The sequence below is a fragment of the Lachnellula hyalina genome (assembly GCF_007821495.1).
Source record: "Lachnellula hyalina strain CBS 185.66 chromosome Unknown contig00132, whole genome shotgun sequence".
In the NCBI taxonomy this organism is placed as follows: domain Eukaryota; kingdom Fungi; phylum Ascomycota; class Leotiomycetes; order Helotiales; family Lachnaceae; genus Lachnellula; species Lachnellula hyalina.
In genome coordinates this window covers 56,683-69,221 of record NW_022157246.1, presented here as the reverse complement: position 1 = coordinate 69,221, position 12,539 = coordinate 56,683, and the positions used below count along the sequence as shown (strand labels likewise).

Sequence of the window (12,539 nt, the reverse complement as noted above, 5' to 3'; positions counted from 1 at the left end):
TATGTTCGCCCGTTGGGATTAATATTAGAGCGTTTGACAAGTGGTGCGCAACGGTATTTGAATAGGCTAGAAATAAGTGTTGAGACAAATGTCACGTGATCTTAAGAGCTTGGTAGGTATGAACCATCTCATCGCTCCCTGTTCCTTCAGAATTTGGTTTTCTATAACTATGCAGACTTGCTACTCCTACTAAAGATTCTTGCAAGTGCTACAAACTACTTCGATCAGGGAACCCCTCGTTGTCACGAGACCAGCGATAACAAAAGCGGTGAAGGTTAAGACCAAGTCCCGCGGCAGAATATTTCTTTCGTCATTCTTCAAAATTTGGTTTACTCCAGTGAGTCCAAACGCATTTCTTATTTTGCGCCAATCCATAGCTATCGTAAGTCTTCCAATCTGATCCCGTGGATCATAATGCTGATCATACTCAAGTCTCGACTAGGACCATGGAACGTAGAATCGGTCTCCTTGGCGGCGGCCAATTGGGCCAAATGCTCTGCGAAGCTGCGAATCCCCTCGGCGCGAAAATATGGGTGCTGGACGCTGCAGGCTCTCCCGCGAAGCAAATCAATGCGCGAACCTCCCATGTCGATGGTTCCTTTACAGATCCAGAGAAAATCCGGGAATTGGCAGGGCAAGTCGATATCTTGACGGTAGAGATCGAACATGTCGATACGTATGTGTTGGAGGAGATCGCTGAGAGGGGTGTCGAGGTTACGTCTGCCGATGGAAGCAAACGTATGAAGACTGTCGAGGTCCAACCTAGCTGGAAGACTATCCGCACGATTCAAGACAAGTACTTGCAGAAGGATCATCTTACGCGGAGTGGGGTTAAGACTGCGGTGTCAATGGCAGTAGAAGGATCGGATTTGGAAGCAGTTGGTCGGGAGTGTACGTATGCTGTCTTTTTACTCCAGGCAGTTTTTTGGAAGGTTTTTGAGATATAAAACTAATGCGCACGCCATCTCTAGTGGGATATCCATTCATGCTCAAATCCAGGAAAGATGCTTACGATGGTCGTGGAAATTATCCTGTCAAGTCTCCCGCAGACATTAGCGATGCCCTTGAAGCACTCGCGGGAAAGTCGTTATATGCAGAGAAATGGGCAAACTTCCGACTGGAACTTGCTGTTATGGTCGTCAAAACCGAGAATGATACGTCTGACTGTGGGAGATCAACAATTGCATATTCCGTGGTGGAAACTGTGCACGAGGATAGTGTTTGCAAATTGGTATACGCCCCTCCAAGAGACGTATCCATTATCGTTCAAAACGAGGCACAAGACTTGGCTCGGAAAGCTGTGGGTAGTTTCCCAGGTAAAGGCGTATTCGGAGTTGAACTTTTCCTATTACCAGATGGTGAGTTGCTTTTAGTCCCACAAGATGACCCTCTCCGAGAAGCGCACATCTCACTAATGCATGTTATAGGCCAACTAATCGTTAATGAAATTGCTCCTCGACCGCATAATTCCGGCCATTGGACCATCGAAGGTTGTCCTACCATGTCACAATTTAAATCTCAGCTTCTCGCCATCCTCGGGCTTATGCCGTCTTTTCCAAACTCAACCATCCCGGCTATGTTCCCTGCCACTGTGATGTTGAACATCCTAGGGGGAAAGACTCAAGCGTCTCACAACAAGTTAATGAATATGGCTATTGCTATTCCAGCTGCTGCACTTCACATGTACGGCAAGGACTCGAAACCCGGGCGCAAGATAGGCCATATAACGGTCGTTGGGAGCTCCTCATCCGAAGCGGAGGCGCTCATAGCCCCTCTCATTACAGCTGCAGATGATATCCGAGCCGAACGCAAAGGCCTACAACGAACTGCCTCTATTCCATCATCACCAGTTTCGGCAGCACGCCCCCTGGTCGCTGTGACCATGGGTTCTGATTCCGATCTGCCAGTTCTGAAGCCGGGCCTAGCTCTATTAACAACACTCGGCATCCCATTCCACGTCACCATAACCTCAGCCCACCGAACTCCCCAACGCATGACCGACTTCGCAAACTCTGCTTCCTTGAAAGGCTTCAAAGTCATCATAGCCGCAGCCGGGGGCGCTGCCCACCTCCCCGGAATGATAGCTGCTTCAACTCCCTTGCCTGTAATCGGAGTCCCCGTGAAGGGAAGCACGCTCGATGGAATGGACAGCTTGCTTAGCATCGTACAAATGCCCCGCGGCGTGCCGGTCGCTACAGTCGCGATTAACAACAGCGTAAACGCTGCGCTGCTGGCGGCTAGGATCTTGGGGGCCCATGATGGCGCGATACAGCAACGGTTGGTGGAGTATGCGGCGACGATGGGAGAGGAAGTTGTTGGAAAGGCGGCGCGTCTCGAAGACGTGGGATTTGAAGGATATTGAGCGTAGTCTTACGTTAGATTATCCACATCGAAATCGTTCAATCCAACCGAATTTGACATCCCTTCAAGTCTCAGTCTACAGATTCGCACCACAGTTGGTTTGAAAAGATGGTGGGTAGTGGTACATCAACCGGATCAGCCCAGCCCCTAGCCGGGCTAGCCCTCCAGACTCTAAAAATCGTGGAGCCCATAGAGCTGGAATTCGGCTTTTTCTCGCGCAAGTCGGCCTTTTCTCTCGCGACTAAGATTGCATTAGGCTGCGTTAGGAAGAGTAGAGATACGAGGCTTCAGATCTGTATATCATGCAGGGCACCGAGATGCTTGTTCGGGGTAAAGATAATGGATACTAGAGGCTCGCTATGCCCCCCGAGCGGGCAGGCAGGCCTGTATGAGAATGCATAGAAAGCAAAAGCCATGTGAGCTAACTGTGAACTCAGCCAAGTCCACGCATGTTTTAGTGTGCCCTTAATACATCAAGGGCAATAATCTCACAATTCCTATATCATTAGCGATCTCCTGAATTCGGATATAAAAGTGCAATGAAATTCGGCTTGCATACTATAATAGAGAGATGTCTCTTTTCACTTCTTTTCGTCATAGTATTTCCTATGTTGAAGCACGTGACTCTGAACAACTCGGACAGTCAGATGGGCCCTGCCGGGGACTGCGTTGTATATAAATACTACGTATCTTACAAGTGAACTATCCGTGTGGGGCTAGACTTAAGGGTACGGGATAATAGAGGGGAGGAACGGAGGACAGGAGTCAAGATTATAGTATAAGTGGTTTGAGGGGGCTGCATATAAGATGATATCACTATCATCATAGTTCTCTGTTCCGTTCATATCTATGTAGAGGCCGGGAGTTACTTGATACGGGGAAGTGAGCGGATAGGGCGCGGGGGGTGGGGGGGTTATGGTTGGATTGAGGGGGCAGGGCGTTGCGAGTTTTCATATAAAGGATGATACTTACCAGAAAAGTGTTTGGGGTTTCTGAATATAGTAGCATGTTCTAATTTTGCCCATCAATAAGGGAAGCACATAGCCCCCAGGAGAACCCTTTACACTACTATTTTCTCCTTATGCCTTGAAGTCCTGGAACCACTGCTTGAACAGCTTGGTACCGGATTTATCATCATCCGTAGCACCCATCATCAAAGCAAAGAAAGGACCGCAATGGACCCCCCCTTCCTCGCAAAGAACCGTCACTTCTCGATCATGATATTTCTTTCAAACAACCCATTAGCATCATCCCTACTGCCATCTCTTCCGTCTGTCCCACTCACCTTGATCCTCTCCCCGACCGTCAAAACTTCATCCCTAAACAACTCGTTTCCCCCCACCGTAATCGTCATGTGCCCTACTGGCAAGTCTTTCCACCACGTCTCCTCCGCACTGACGCTCAAAAACCACGGATTCGGAAACTCGATCCCAGGCTCCTTACTTGCCGTCAATGTTTCCAGCCCCTTTCTCATCATATCATGGGTCAACCAGTCTTTGCCAAGGTTCTCTTGCATAGACTTCGTGTCGGTGATAACACTACAGCCGGGCGAGACTATGAATATCTCGCGGAAACGGGAGGTTAGCGTTGGGAGAGTGAGCGCCGGGACTGTGGGAATCGGATGTTTGTGGTGAAGGAGCGTAGATAGAGTCAACATGCCACCGATAGAGTCCCCTGAGAGTGTGATCTAAAGAGTTGGTGAGTACGCATACGAACTTGGCAATGGATGGTCGGCACGTAAGTGAGTGGTGGACTTACATCTTCGGCCGGTCGGCTTCTCAAGAGGTGATGGATTGTTGCTACTACTTGGCGGTTTTGGACGGGATATGGTGTCTTGGGAGCAATACCTGAGAGCTTTCAGTAATGTGGGTTGCTTTTAGATGCGCACTTCTTACCATAGGCCAGGACTGCAATTGACACATCTTGGCTATTAGCTTTCATGACTTTCCAGCCGTTGAGGTTGAATTGAATATGTGCGTCGAAGGCTGGATCAGTAAGTCCTCCGCCTGTGGTTTTCATTTATTAGCGTGCACACATAAAGGTCCGCATCGTATCTCATCTCATCTCACCGTGCATGAACAGAATAACGGCCTTGGCCGTCCTGGGTCCGATCCAACAGAGACTATACCCGTCGAATTTCTCGACATCGATAGGGATTTCGTTCTCTGCTAGAACCTTTTTATACGTCTCTTCTGTGTCTCGGCTAGGAGCTCTGTTTTAAAGTTAATTTTTGAAGAACATAACATTCCCACTGTGAAACTTACGCAACAGCCATCTTGAACTTCAAACTCTTAGTTTTCTCGAAAATTTGGGGGAGGTTCAGGCGTTGTTTGTTTGCACTTGATCTAGTTAGGAATCTTTATCTAATGCCTAGAAAACATAACAAGTCATTCAATAGGTTTTATATAGAAAAGCTAAGCGTTCGGAGATCTTTTGACCCGCCCGCCTCGGCGGAGGCAGGGTACGCCCCGCTTTCCATATTGGGCTCTTTTTTGTGCGGGAGCTAACTGTTACATGCTATATGAGGAGTTAAACGACGTATTCGGTAAGTTAGCCCCCTATTTAGTGGAACTGCAAAATCACTTAACGGTGTTGATTACGAAGTCTAGATCATCAATATTCGGGATCCTTCCTTCAATTGATAATCCAGGTTTTCGCTACACCGATTATTCGATGCTGTGCCCCTTTTGTTAAATGCTTCTCCTAACCTTTCGTTTATTCTTGTCTGAATATTTCTCCCACATACAATATTCATCGGTGTAGTGGAGACAACAGTCATTGCTCCGATATGTTGCATTCATTTCATCCCACCTGTCTCTCCCTTCATGTATTGGAGTGACTTTCCGATCCCTTTATTTTTATATTCATACTGATTGATGAGTCTAAGATGGCCAAGTTACGTATATCGAGGGCTGTACTTGGTGTCGTGTTACACAATCACTTAGGTCCAGTCATAACATAAATGATACACGAAGATGAGAATAGAAGTAATAATGTTACGAAAATATTCGGTTAGTCAAATATCAGTGACTGTACTTTGTAGATTTTTTTGGTTTGGTATGTAGTACTAGTTATTAATGAAGATTTGTCGAATATCTATGCTAAGTGGAGTTAATGTTTCAGCTGCTTGGATGATTCCGGTGATATCGCAGTCACTAAGGATGAAAACACTTTAGATTCATCCTACAAGGAACGATTCGCGATAATATTCATATTATGGAACGGGTTCACTCTAATGAATTGCTTTGGACGATGATTTATACGTTCGGCTTATGATTCACAAGTGAAAGTATAGCTGGAAAAGAGGTATTAATTCTTCAAGCTTTCCGCTTCTCCCTCACTTCTTTCTCTTTATCAACTATCTCTCAGATCTAACCAACTCTATCATCAGTTCCTCAATATACACAAAATCTACAATATCACTTCAATAGAGCCTTCAATCACCCGAGCCAAAATATGACTTGTTGTTCAAAAGATCAACCAGCACGCCCTGCACCTCCATCCCAACCATGGTCCATTGACTCTTTTGACAATCATGACAAGTGGCAAAGAGGTAATTTCCACCAAACTAAATACAGCAAGAAAATGGAGAGAATGCATGAAAGGTAAGTCCTCCAATCTATCCCCTCCCCATTTCCCTTGCTCAGAGGTTCGCCAAGTGCGGGCTCCGAATGCAGCTCGGACTCTGGCGATTCTACAAATAATTATAATAAACCGCCTGTCCTCTATAATAGCCCTCTTCAGAGTGATGGACACATCTCGGATAATGATGATGACGGCAACTCTGGTTCTGAGGGTTTGGATGATAAGTATCTTGAAGATGACGAGTATCTTAAACATCATGAACGAGATGCTTCAGAAGATGGGATTGTATACCCTCATGACCCGGACGCTGATCATGAGGATGCTACTTGCAATGATGAGGCTGGTGAGCCTGAGATTGCTGAGAGCAAGGAGTTTGTGCATGGTAATCTTGAGCCTAAGGACGACGGGTGGAATTTTCTGGACATTGAAATATCTGAAGCCGATCGTTCCCATTTTTGGAAGTGGTGGAATGGACAGAGGGGGTGGTGAAGGGCTATGGAGGACAGAGACAACCTGCTTAGGAGGCATGGCATTGTTGTGGAATGGGATTTCCCAGGCATGGATTTTCAGATGAATAGCTAGAGCGAATCAAGCTCGTTGATCTTAGACTCCCATTCTGCTAACAGACACACACCTTATACACGTGATAGCACACAACCAACTATACAGTGATTAGTCCATTCCACATCCTATTTAAAAATTATGAGATTTAAGTGGTTGTAACCTAATGCATTATGGTTCATAAGCGAGTTCCATATCTTATGGTCAAAGTCAAGCACAAGACATTGTACGCTACAACGTTGAGCCCTATCACCCCTTATCGCTGGCCTGCCCGAGTCCCCGCACCACACCCGAATAGGTCATAATGTATTTTTTGAATCCAATATGTTGCGGAACCTTAAATCCACTTTAACTCCTATAGTTTTTTAAGGCTGATTCCATAAAATGAGAAGCTTCGTAGTAGACAGGAAAAGCAGCACTAGTTTATAATATGCTAGGTAGCCTGCGACATTATTAAAAGTTGATAAGAGTAAATGCCGCTTCTTGTGTCCAGCATAGGCAAGCATAATAAAGAGCCTAAGCGTTGATGATTGATAGTACTTTTGAAGGGAAGGCCGTAAAATACTATAGGAGTTAAGTGACATTGTTTACGGAACCTGCTTAGAGGGATAGCCTATAGAAGAGAGCCAGGATTCATCGAGTTAAATTTTAAGCAGATGCTTTACTATTTGATGCAGTACCAGATGAGGTTATGAAGGTGTCAGTTCATTTAGCAGCACTAGTTACATGACAGCGCTGATTATGTGAGTCTCTCAGTGGTAATCCGAAAAGCAGCCCCGCAACTTTGGGTTAGTCTGGTACTACGGAGGCTATCCGCGATTCTATAGAAAGACATGATTCGAGAGGCTCTTGGGGGCCCAATGCTCTCCGCACCCCGCTAGGCAAGTAAGCGATGGCTCGCTTAGCGCAACCACACCTCTTTTTTCTCAAGCACGGCCTTAGCCATAACATCATATCAAAGCAGTACCATTTAGCACGATAGTTCCTCGGGGGCCTCACCTACCATGGGTATGCGACAAACATAGATATGGATTTCAAATTCCCGGCCCCACTATCTAAGGTCTCAAACACGACAGGTGGTTGATAACTGAAGTAGGGTAACACTCGTTTGCAATCAGAGAACGCTACGGTCTTTGCTCCCTGCGCCCCTTCATAGGGTAGCATTCTAAGCGAGCGAAGATTCATAAGATGTGTTGAAGTGTTGGGGGGGGGTTTCAAGGAGGTAGAGGGCAACTTTTGCTTCAAATGTGACCGCAATACTAGTAGCTCATGATTTATTGATACAGGTTCTAGACCGAGGGAAGTTTAGGAACTTTAGGTTCTTGATAAGAGCCAGCCTCCATTCTGCAGCTTTTGAAAGACTTCCTCCGCGTCATACTTCAAAGCAATTTCCTTAAGCTTTGCCAGATTCTCCGGCCCGTAAGATGCGAGTGGGTTTTGATCTCTCGATGCGTAGTTGGCGTACTTGAATGGGATGTATGTTCCGTTCTTCTTGGAAATTTCTTCTCCTTTGTCAATGATAGTGCGAAGGGATTTACGGACTGTTTCTTCGTCTTTTTGATTCTTCCAATCGGCCATGACGAGGAACCCTGAGAGTTATTAGTACAAGTATGGAATTTGTGGGAAGGGAATGAAATGAGATGTCTTACAGTTGTGGTTCTGAGCTTTCAAACCCAGTGGATTCCCACCTGCCGCATCGCATGCATTAATAGCGCCAGTAGCAATGGGTTGGAAGACCATAGTCAAGAGCACATCTTCGACGCCTACTGCTTGTAGAGCTTCGACTTGCTGTGACCGGACTTCTTCTACGGCCTTGTACATTTCCAGATCTGGTAAACTAGCCATGGTCCTCATGTCATGTCTTCAAATCAGTCAGCTAAGTTGCTTCAATGAACTGGGTTCCGGTGCTCACGCCATTGTTTCCGCTTGAAGCACATTCGCAATTCCCTGCATCACCTCGTAAACAGTCCGGCATCTAGGCTCGATAAGCTTCATAAGAAATGGGATGTCATAATAAGGCTTGAAGACCTCGGGGTTATCGACTGGTGCTGTGTAAAAGAAAACAAGCAGAGTAGCTTGACTGGTGGCATGAAAAATGAGGGTTGCTTTGTTGTCTTTCTCAATTCCTTCGTGATACTTCATTAGGGCTTCGATAAGCTCTACGTTTTGCGATGGGGGGTAGAGACGAGCTTCAGCCCAGACTTTATTAGGAAGTGTGACCATTTCAAAGCTGGTGACGATTCCTTGTGTGCATGTTAGCTCACGGGCTCTAGATTCAAGTTCCAGGGACAAGTACCAAAGTTGGCACATCCTCCTTTGAGCGCCCAGAACAAATCCGGGTTCTCCTTTGCGCTGGCATTCACGATTTTTGAGTCCGAGAGGACAACCTAGTCAAGATTTCTCAGCACAGTTTTGTCATTCAACCGAGCAGACTCACCTCATAGTTGACAACACCCATACACGAAAATCCATGTTCGCTGTTCTGAAAGCTCAACCCACCCCCTAGGAGCAATCCTGGCACACCCACACTTGGTACTCGCCCACCCGTTACAGTCAAATCATGCTCATGAAGCTCCTTATAAACCTCCAACCAGTTCAAGCCAGCTCCAATCGTCGCTGTCTTTTTATCTCCTGCAATTGTGATGCCCTTCAGATGGCATAGGCTGATAACCACCCCGCCATCGTTACTCGTGAAGCCTGGATTTTGCAAATGGCCACCTCCGCGGATAGAAAATGTGGCGCCCAGGAATTTCACAAGGGCGAGGATTTGTGAGACTTGTGCCGGTGTATCGGGTGTTAGGATTGCCTTGGGAGAGAGCCAGCAGTTTGTTGACCTGAGCTATTAGTTAGCTATTATAACCAGTTACTTATTTTGCAGATAGTAATCAATGGCTACCAAGGTTTCTGTTTGAGCTGTGCAAAACTCTCAGAGCTTTCAATAGCAGCAATATCACCAAAGACCAATGGAAAGAGCTTCTCAATTGCCGCGGGACGAGTAGCTTTCTTCTCCTCCTCGCTCAAACTTGCAAATTGGGAAAGGTATTCTTCTGCTTCTTTGGATTCGATTGGGATCTTGGCGAGGATCTCGGAAGGGGAAGTCATTATGAATAATCAAGGTAAAAATGATCTGGTACAGTGTGGTATATACGAGAGGATGGCAAGAGGTTCCTTGTACTTCTATATACAATGTTTAAAAGTATGTTATATCCAAATGAAAAGCATCTAAAAGGTGAGTGTGCCATTCAGAGAACGTTTACGGAGTATCGGATACATCCGACGGAGGGGTTGTGTGGGGCGACCGTATGTTGGCACTCCGTCCAGGCCAAGGGTTTTTCCAACCGCGGTTCGTCCGTCCTTGTGGTATTTGTTGACTGCAGCTTCGCTAATCATACTTCGTCCACCTTCACATGAAACCACTACTCAGCGTAGATATAAACTTCTATACTTCGTCCAAGCCATGATAAACCCCCGACAGGGCGGGTTGTGCCAGGGGTGGTTTTCTACGGAGTATGACAGCTCCTATTAGCGGAACCCCTGCCTTCATACCCCTGTTGGGGATTTATTATGCCTGGGACGAATTAGGTCTGACTGTCTCTTTACTCTACCTCCGTAGTATAGATTCTATAATATATAAGACCAAATTGATCTTAAAGTAAGACCTTTAAGTTATAGCCTTTAAAGGATATATGAATATTAGATCTTATCAAGAAGCCTTAACTCCTACTCCCTATGCTCAGATCGCCAAGAAATCTGTACGTAACGTTCTGCCGCGAGTACGTGCGCTCTGAAGATCTTCTACTTCGTAAGGCGAGCTTCTCTGTAATCAATTATACTTCGTAAACGTCGCAGGCGGCACGGGTAGGCTCGCAATCCACTCCACTTCACCCCTGCAAGCCTCTGCTACTCCGTAGTAGCCGCGGCAGTAACCCCTGTTCATCCGGACCCACTGGGGCCAAATGCACGACAAACCTGTGGACCTGGTGAACGGGCCTCCCTTTTATCAAGCCGTCTTGCATCCAACGTGGGCCCGCACTACTAAGTTATATATTTATAACCAGACATTTGCAAATCTCTGTTTCTGGCTGCAGTGGATCAAAGATATGGAGTACTTAGTCTTCAGTTCCAATCAGCGGCTCTTTATAGAGAAGCACTTAGCAGAGTAGAATTTGAGGAAGCTTCTTCTTACGAGACAACTTCTTACTTTCGTTTTCAGGGTAGTAAGAACATATAACATAAATTACCAAATTGAACAGTTACCTGCGAGTTAGTAGGTAAATTACCTCATACGGGTAGGGTCCCGCTTAAGGCTATGGCCCTAGGATTAGGTGCTTTAGCATATATGGCAAGATTCTTACTTAACTCACTTTACTCTAACTACATAGACCTGGCGGACTAATCCCTCGGCAGTTTTTTTAAGCAAGACGGTGTTAAAGAAATGGCATAAGTGGTAAGATAGTATAGTAGTACGACGTACTTCATATAGGGTCTTATTACGAATGCTACTATATCCTTCTATAATACATGCATTTGTAGGGCTTATATAGAGTTTCGCGGCGGGGAAATAAAGGCCACGCCGCTACAGATCTCTTTAGCTTGTTACTATCTTGTAAGTTTATTGCCTTTTGCCCTAGTCATGTCCTGGTTCTACTGCAAGTGAAAAAGCATAATGCATATGCGGGGCGCTGCATGCAGGTAATTTAGTTGCGAACATACTTCCGGGTACTTGCCCCGGGTCCGAATTTGAAACATGGTCCATAAAGGGAAGTTGGGTCATCCTTGGCAACGGGAGGTATTCCGTATCGACAAAGATTTTCACTCCACTAGAATTTCCATCTGCATAGGCGTCCTAGTAGGGATAAATTCCTGGCGACGGTATTATTGTTCATTGTCTAATTAAAAAACAGGGAGGCTGAGCTTGCTTTGGGGAGCAACTCATTTGATCCATTTAGGGAACAATTCTCTCTTGGTCCCATTTTGGCACGATTCTCTCCTGGCTTGATGTTTTCGAGACCCCATCCTCGACAACGGTTGTTATTTCGTTTGTTCTCATGATACCTTTGCCCCTCCAATTATCTCTACTCTGGAGCTCGTAGCCCTTTTTCGATGTGCCATGTTGTGAAACTCGTCCTGGGGTACGATTGCTTGAATCGTTTTGAGTGCTCCAGAATGCTTGGATGTTGAAGAGTGGGCGGAGTGAAGAGATGCTGCCAGCAACTAACCCTAGATTGAATTCGAGGTTCATCCATATAAGTGAAGCGGCAGCAGAATCTAGCATTGTGAGTGAGTAGAACGAGGAGGAGGAACTTGATGTTTGGAACTTACAAGTGTAGTCTTTTTCGTCTTTAGTATAGGCCAAGGTGCTGAATCGAACCAAAGATGCAATGCAAGCTACCAATCCTATTCCCTGTTAGTCGAATTATTCCAGTGTATCGTAAAGAGTGCAAACCAAAGCTGAAAAGTCCCATGAGCATGATGCGCCTCTTCAAGGGTAGATGTAAGGCCCATAAAGCGGGCATTGGAAGAGCGATTAAAATAACATCGACCAAAAACATGAGCACTCCCTGATATAAAGTAATTGCATACATCAAATCTGTAGAATAGCACTTCGCTGGGATAGTACGATCAAAGCCGGCCCTTCATATTCTGTTAGTCTGATGCTGCGAAGGGATGTTTCCAAACGTACTTGACTGGTCTGCACTGCAATATCAGAGGAATTTCGCCGCTGAGGCAGAACACAACCAGAAAGCAAATTATCCCGTACCCAATCTTCGCTATGTATGCTGCAAGACTCTAGATAAGCGCTGTTTGAACTTTGTCTGTAGGTGGCCTTACGGTTTGGGAATATTCGCATGATGAAAATTGTCAGGCTCGCCTTGACCATGGATGCAACAAAAAGGTATGTACATAACGCGATATAGTATATCTGATGTTGAAGTAAAATGTTAGAACCTATTCCCCGCAATCATAATGTGGATGGAGCAAACATACTTTAAGAAATATTAGCAAATCTTCTGGCGCAACTCCAGCCTGTC

General features: G+C 45.8%; 4 protein-coding genes across 4 annotated transcripts; 1 reads left to right on the top strand and 3 right to left on the bottom strand.

The window, feature by feature from the left end:
* Nucleotides 1-446: 446 nt before the first annotated feature.
* Nucleotides 447-2,362, top strand: ADE2 (phosphoribosylaminoimidazole carboxylase; the record flags this gene model as incomplete). The annotated part of the gene is made up of 2 exons (XM_031151698.1): nucleotides 447-895; nucleotides 1,000-2,362. The coding sequence occupies 2 exons, from the start codon at nucleotides 447-449 to the stop codon at nucleotides 2,360-2,362; spliced, it is 1,812 nt and encodes a 603-aa protein (XP_031003189.1).
* A 1,078-nt stretch (nucleotides 2,363-3,440) lies between these two features.
* On the bottom strand, nucleotides 3,441-4,636 carry mug180_0 (putative steryl acetyl hydrolase; the record flags this gene model as incomplete). The annotated part of the gene is made up of 6 exons (XM_031151697.1): nucleotides 3,441-3,587; nucleotides 3,647-4,048; nucleotides 4,120-4,208; nucleotides 4,257-4,367; nucleotides 4,431-4,573; nucleotides 4,626-4,636. 6 exons carry the CDS (start codon nucleotides 4,634-4,636, stop codon nucleotides 3,441-3,443), a joined length of 903 nt encoding a protein of 300 aa, XP_031003182.1.
* A 3,185-nt stretch (nucleotides 4,637-7,821) lies between these two features.
* sol5_3 (Bifunctional solanapyrone synthase) lies at nucleotides 7,822-8,352 on the bottom strand (the record flags this gene model as incomplete). The annotated part of the gene is made up of 2 exons (XM_031151696.1): nucleotides 7,822-8,096; nucleotides 8,157-8,352. 2 exons carry the CDS (start codon nucleotides 8,350-8,352, stop codon nucleotides 7,822-7,824), a joined length of 471 nt encoding a protein of 156 aa, XP_031003183.1.
* A 63-nt stretch (nucleotides 8,353-8,415) lies between these two features.
* Nucleotides 8,416-9,609, bottom strand: yanF (FAD-dependent monooxygenase; the record flags this gene model as incomplete). The annotated part of the gene is made up of 4 exons (XM_031151695.1): nucleotides 8,416-8,708; nucleotides 8,804-8,894; nucleotides 8,945-9,341; nucleotides 9,404-9,609. The coding sequence occupies 4 exons, from the start codon at nucleotides 9,607-9,609 to the stop codon at nucleotides 8,416-8,418; spliced, it is 987 nt and encodes a 328-aa protein (XP_031003184.1).
* Between the last annotated feature and the right edge of the window lie 2,930 nt (nucleotides 9,610-12,539).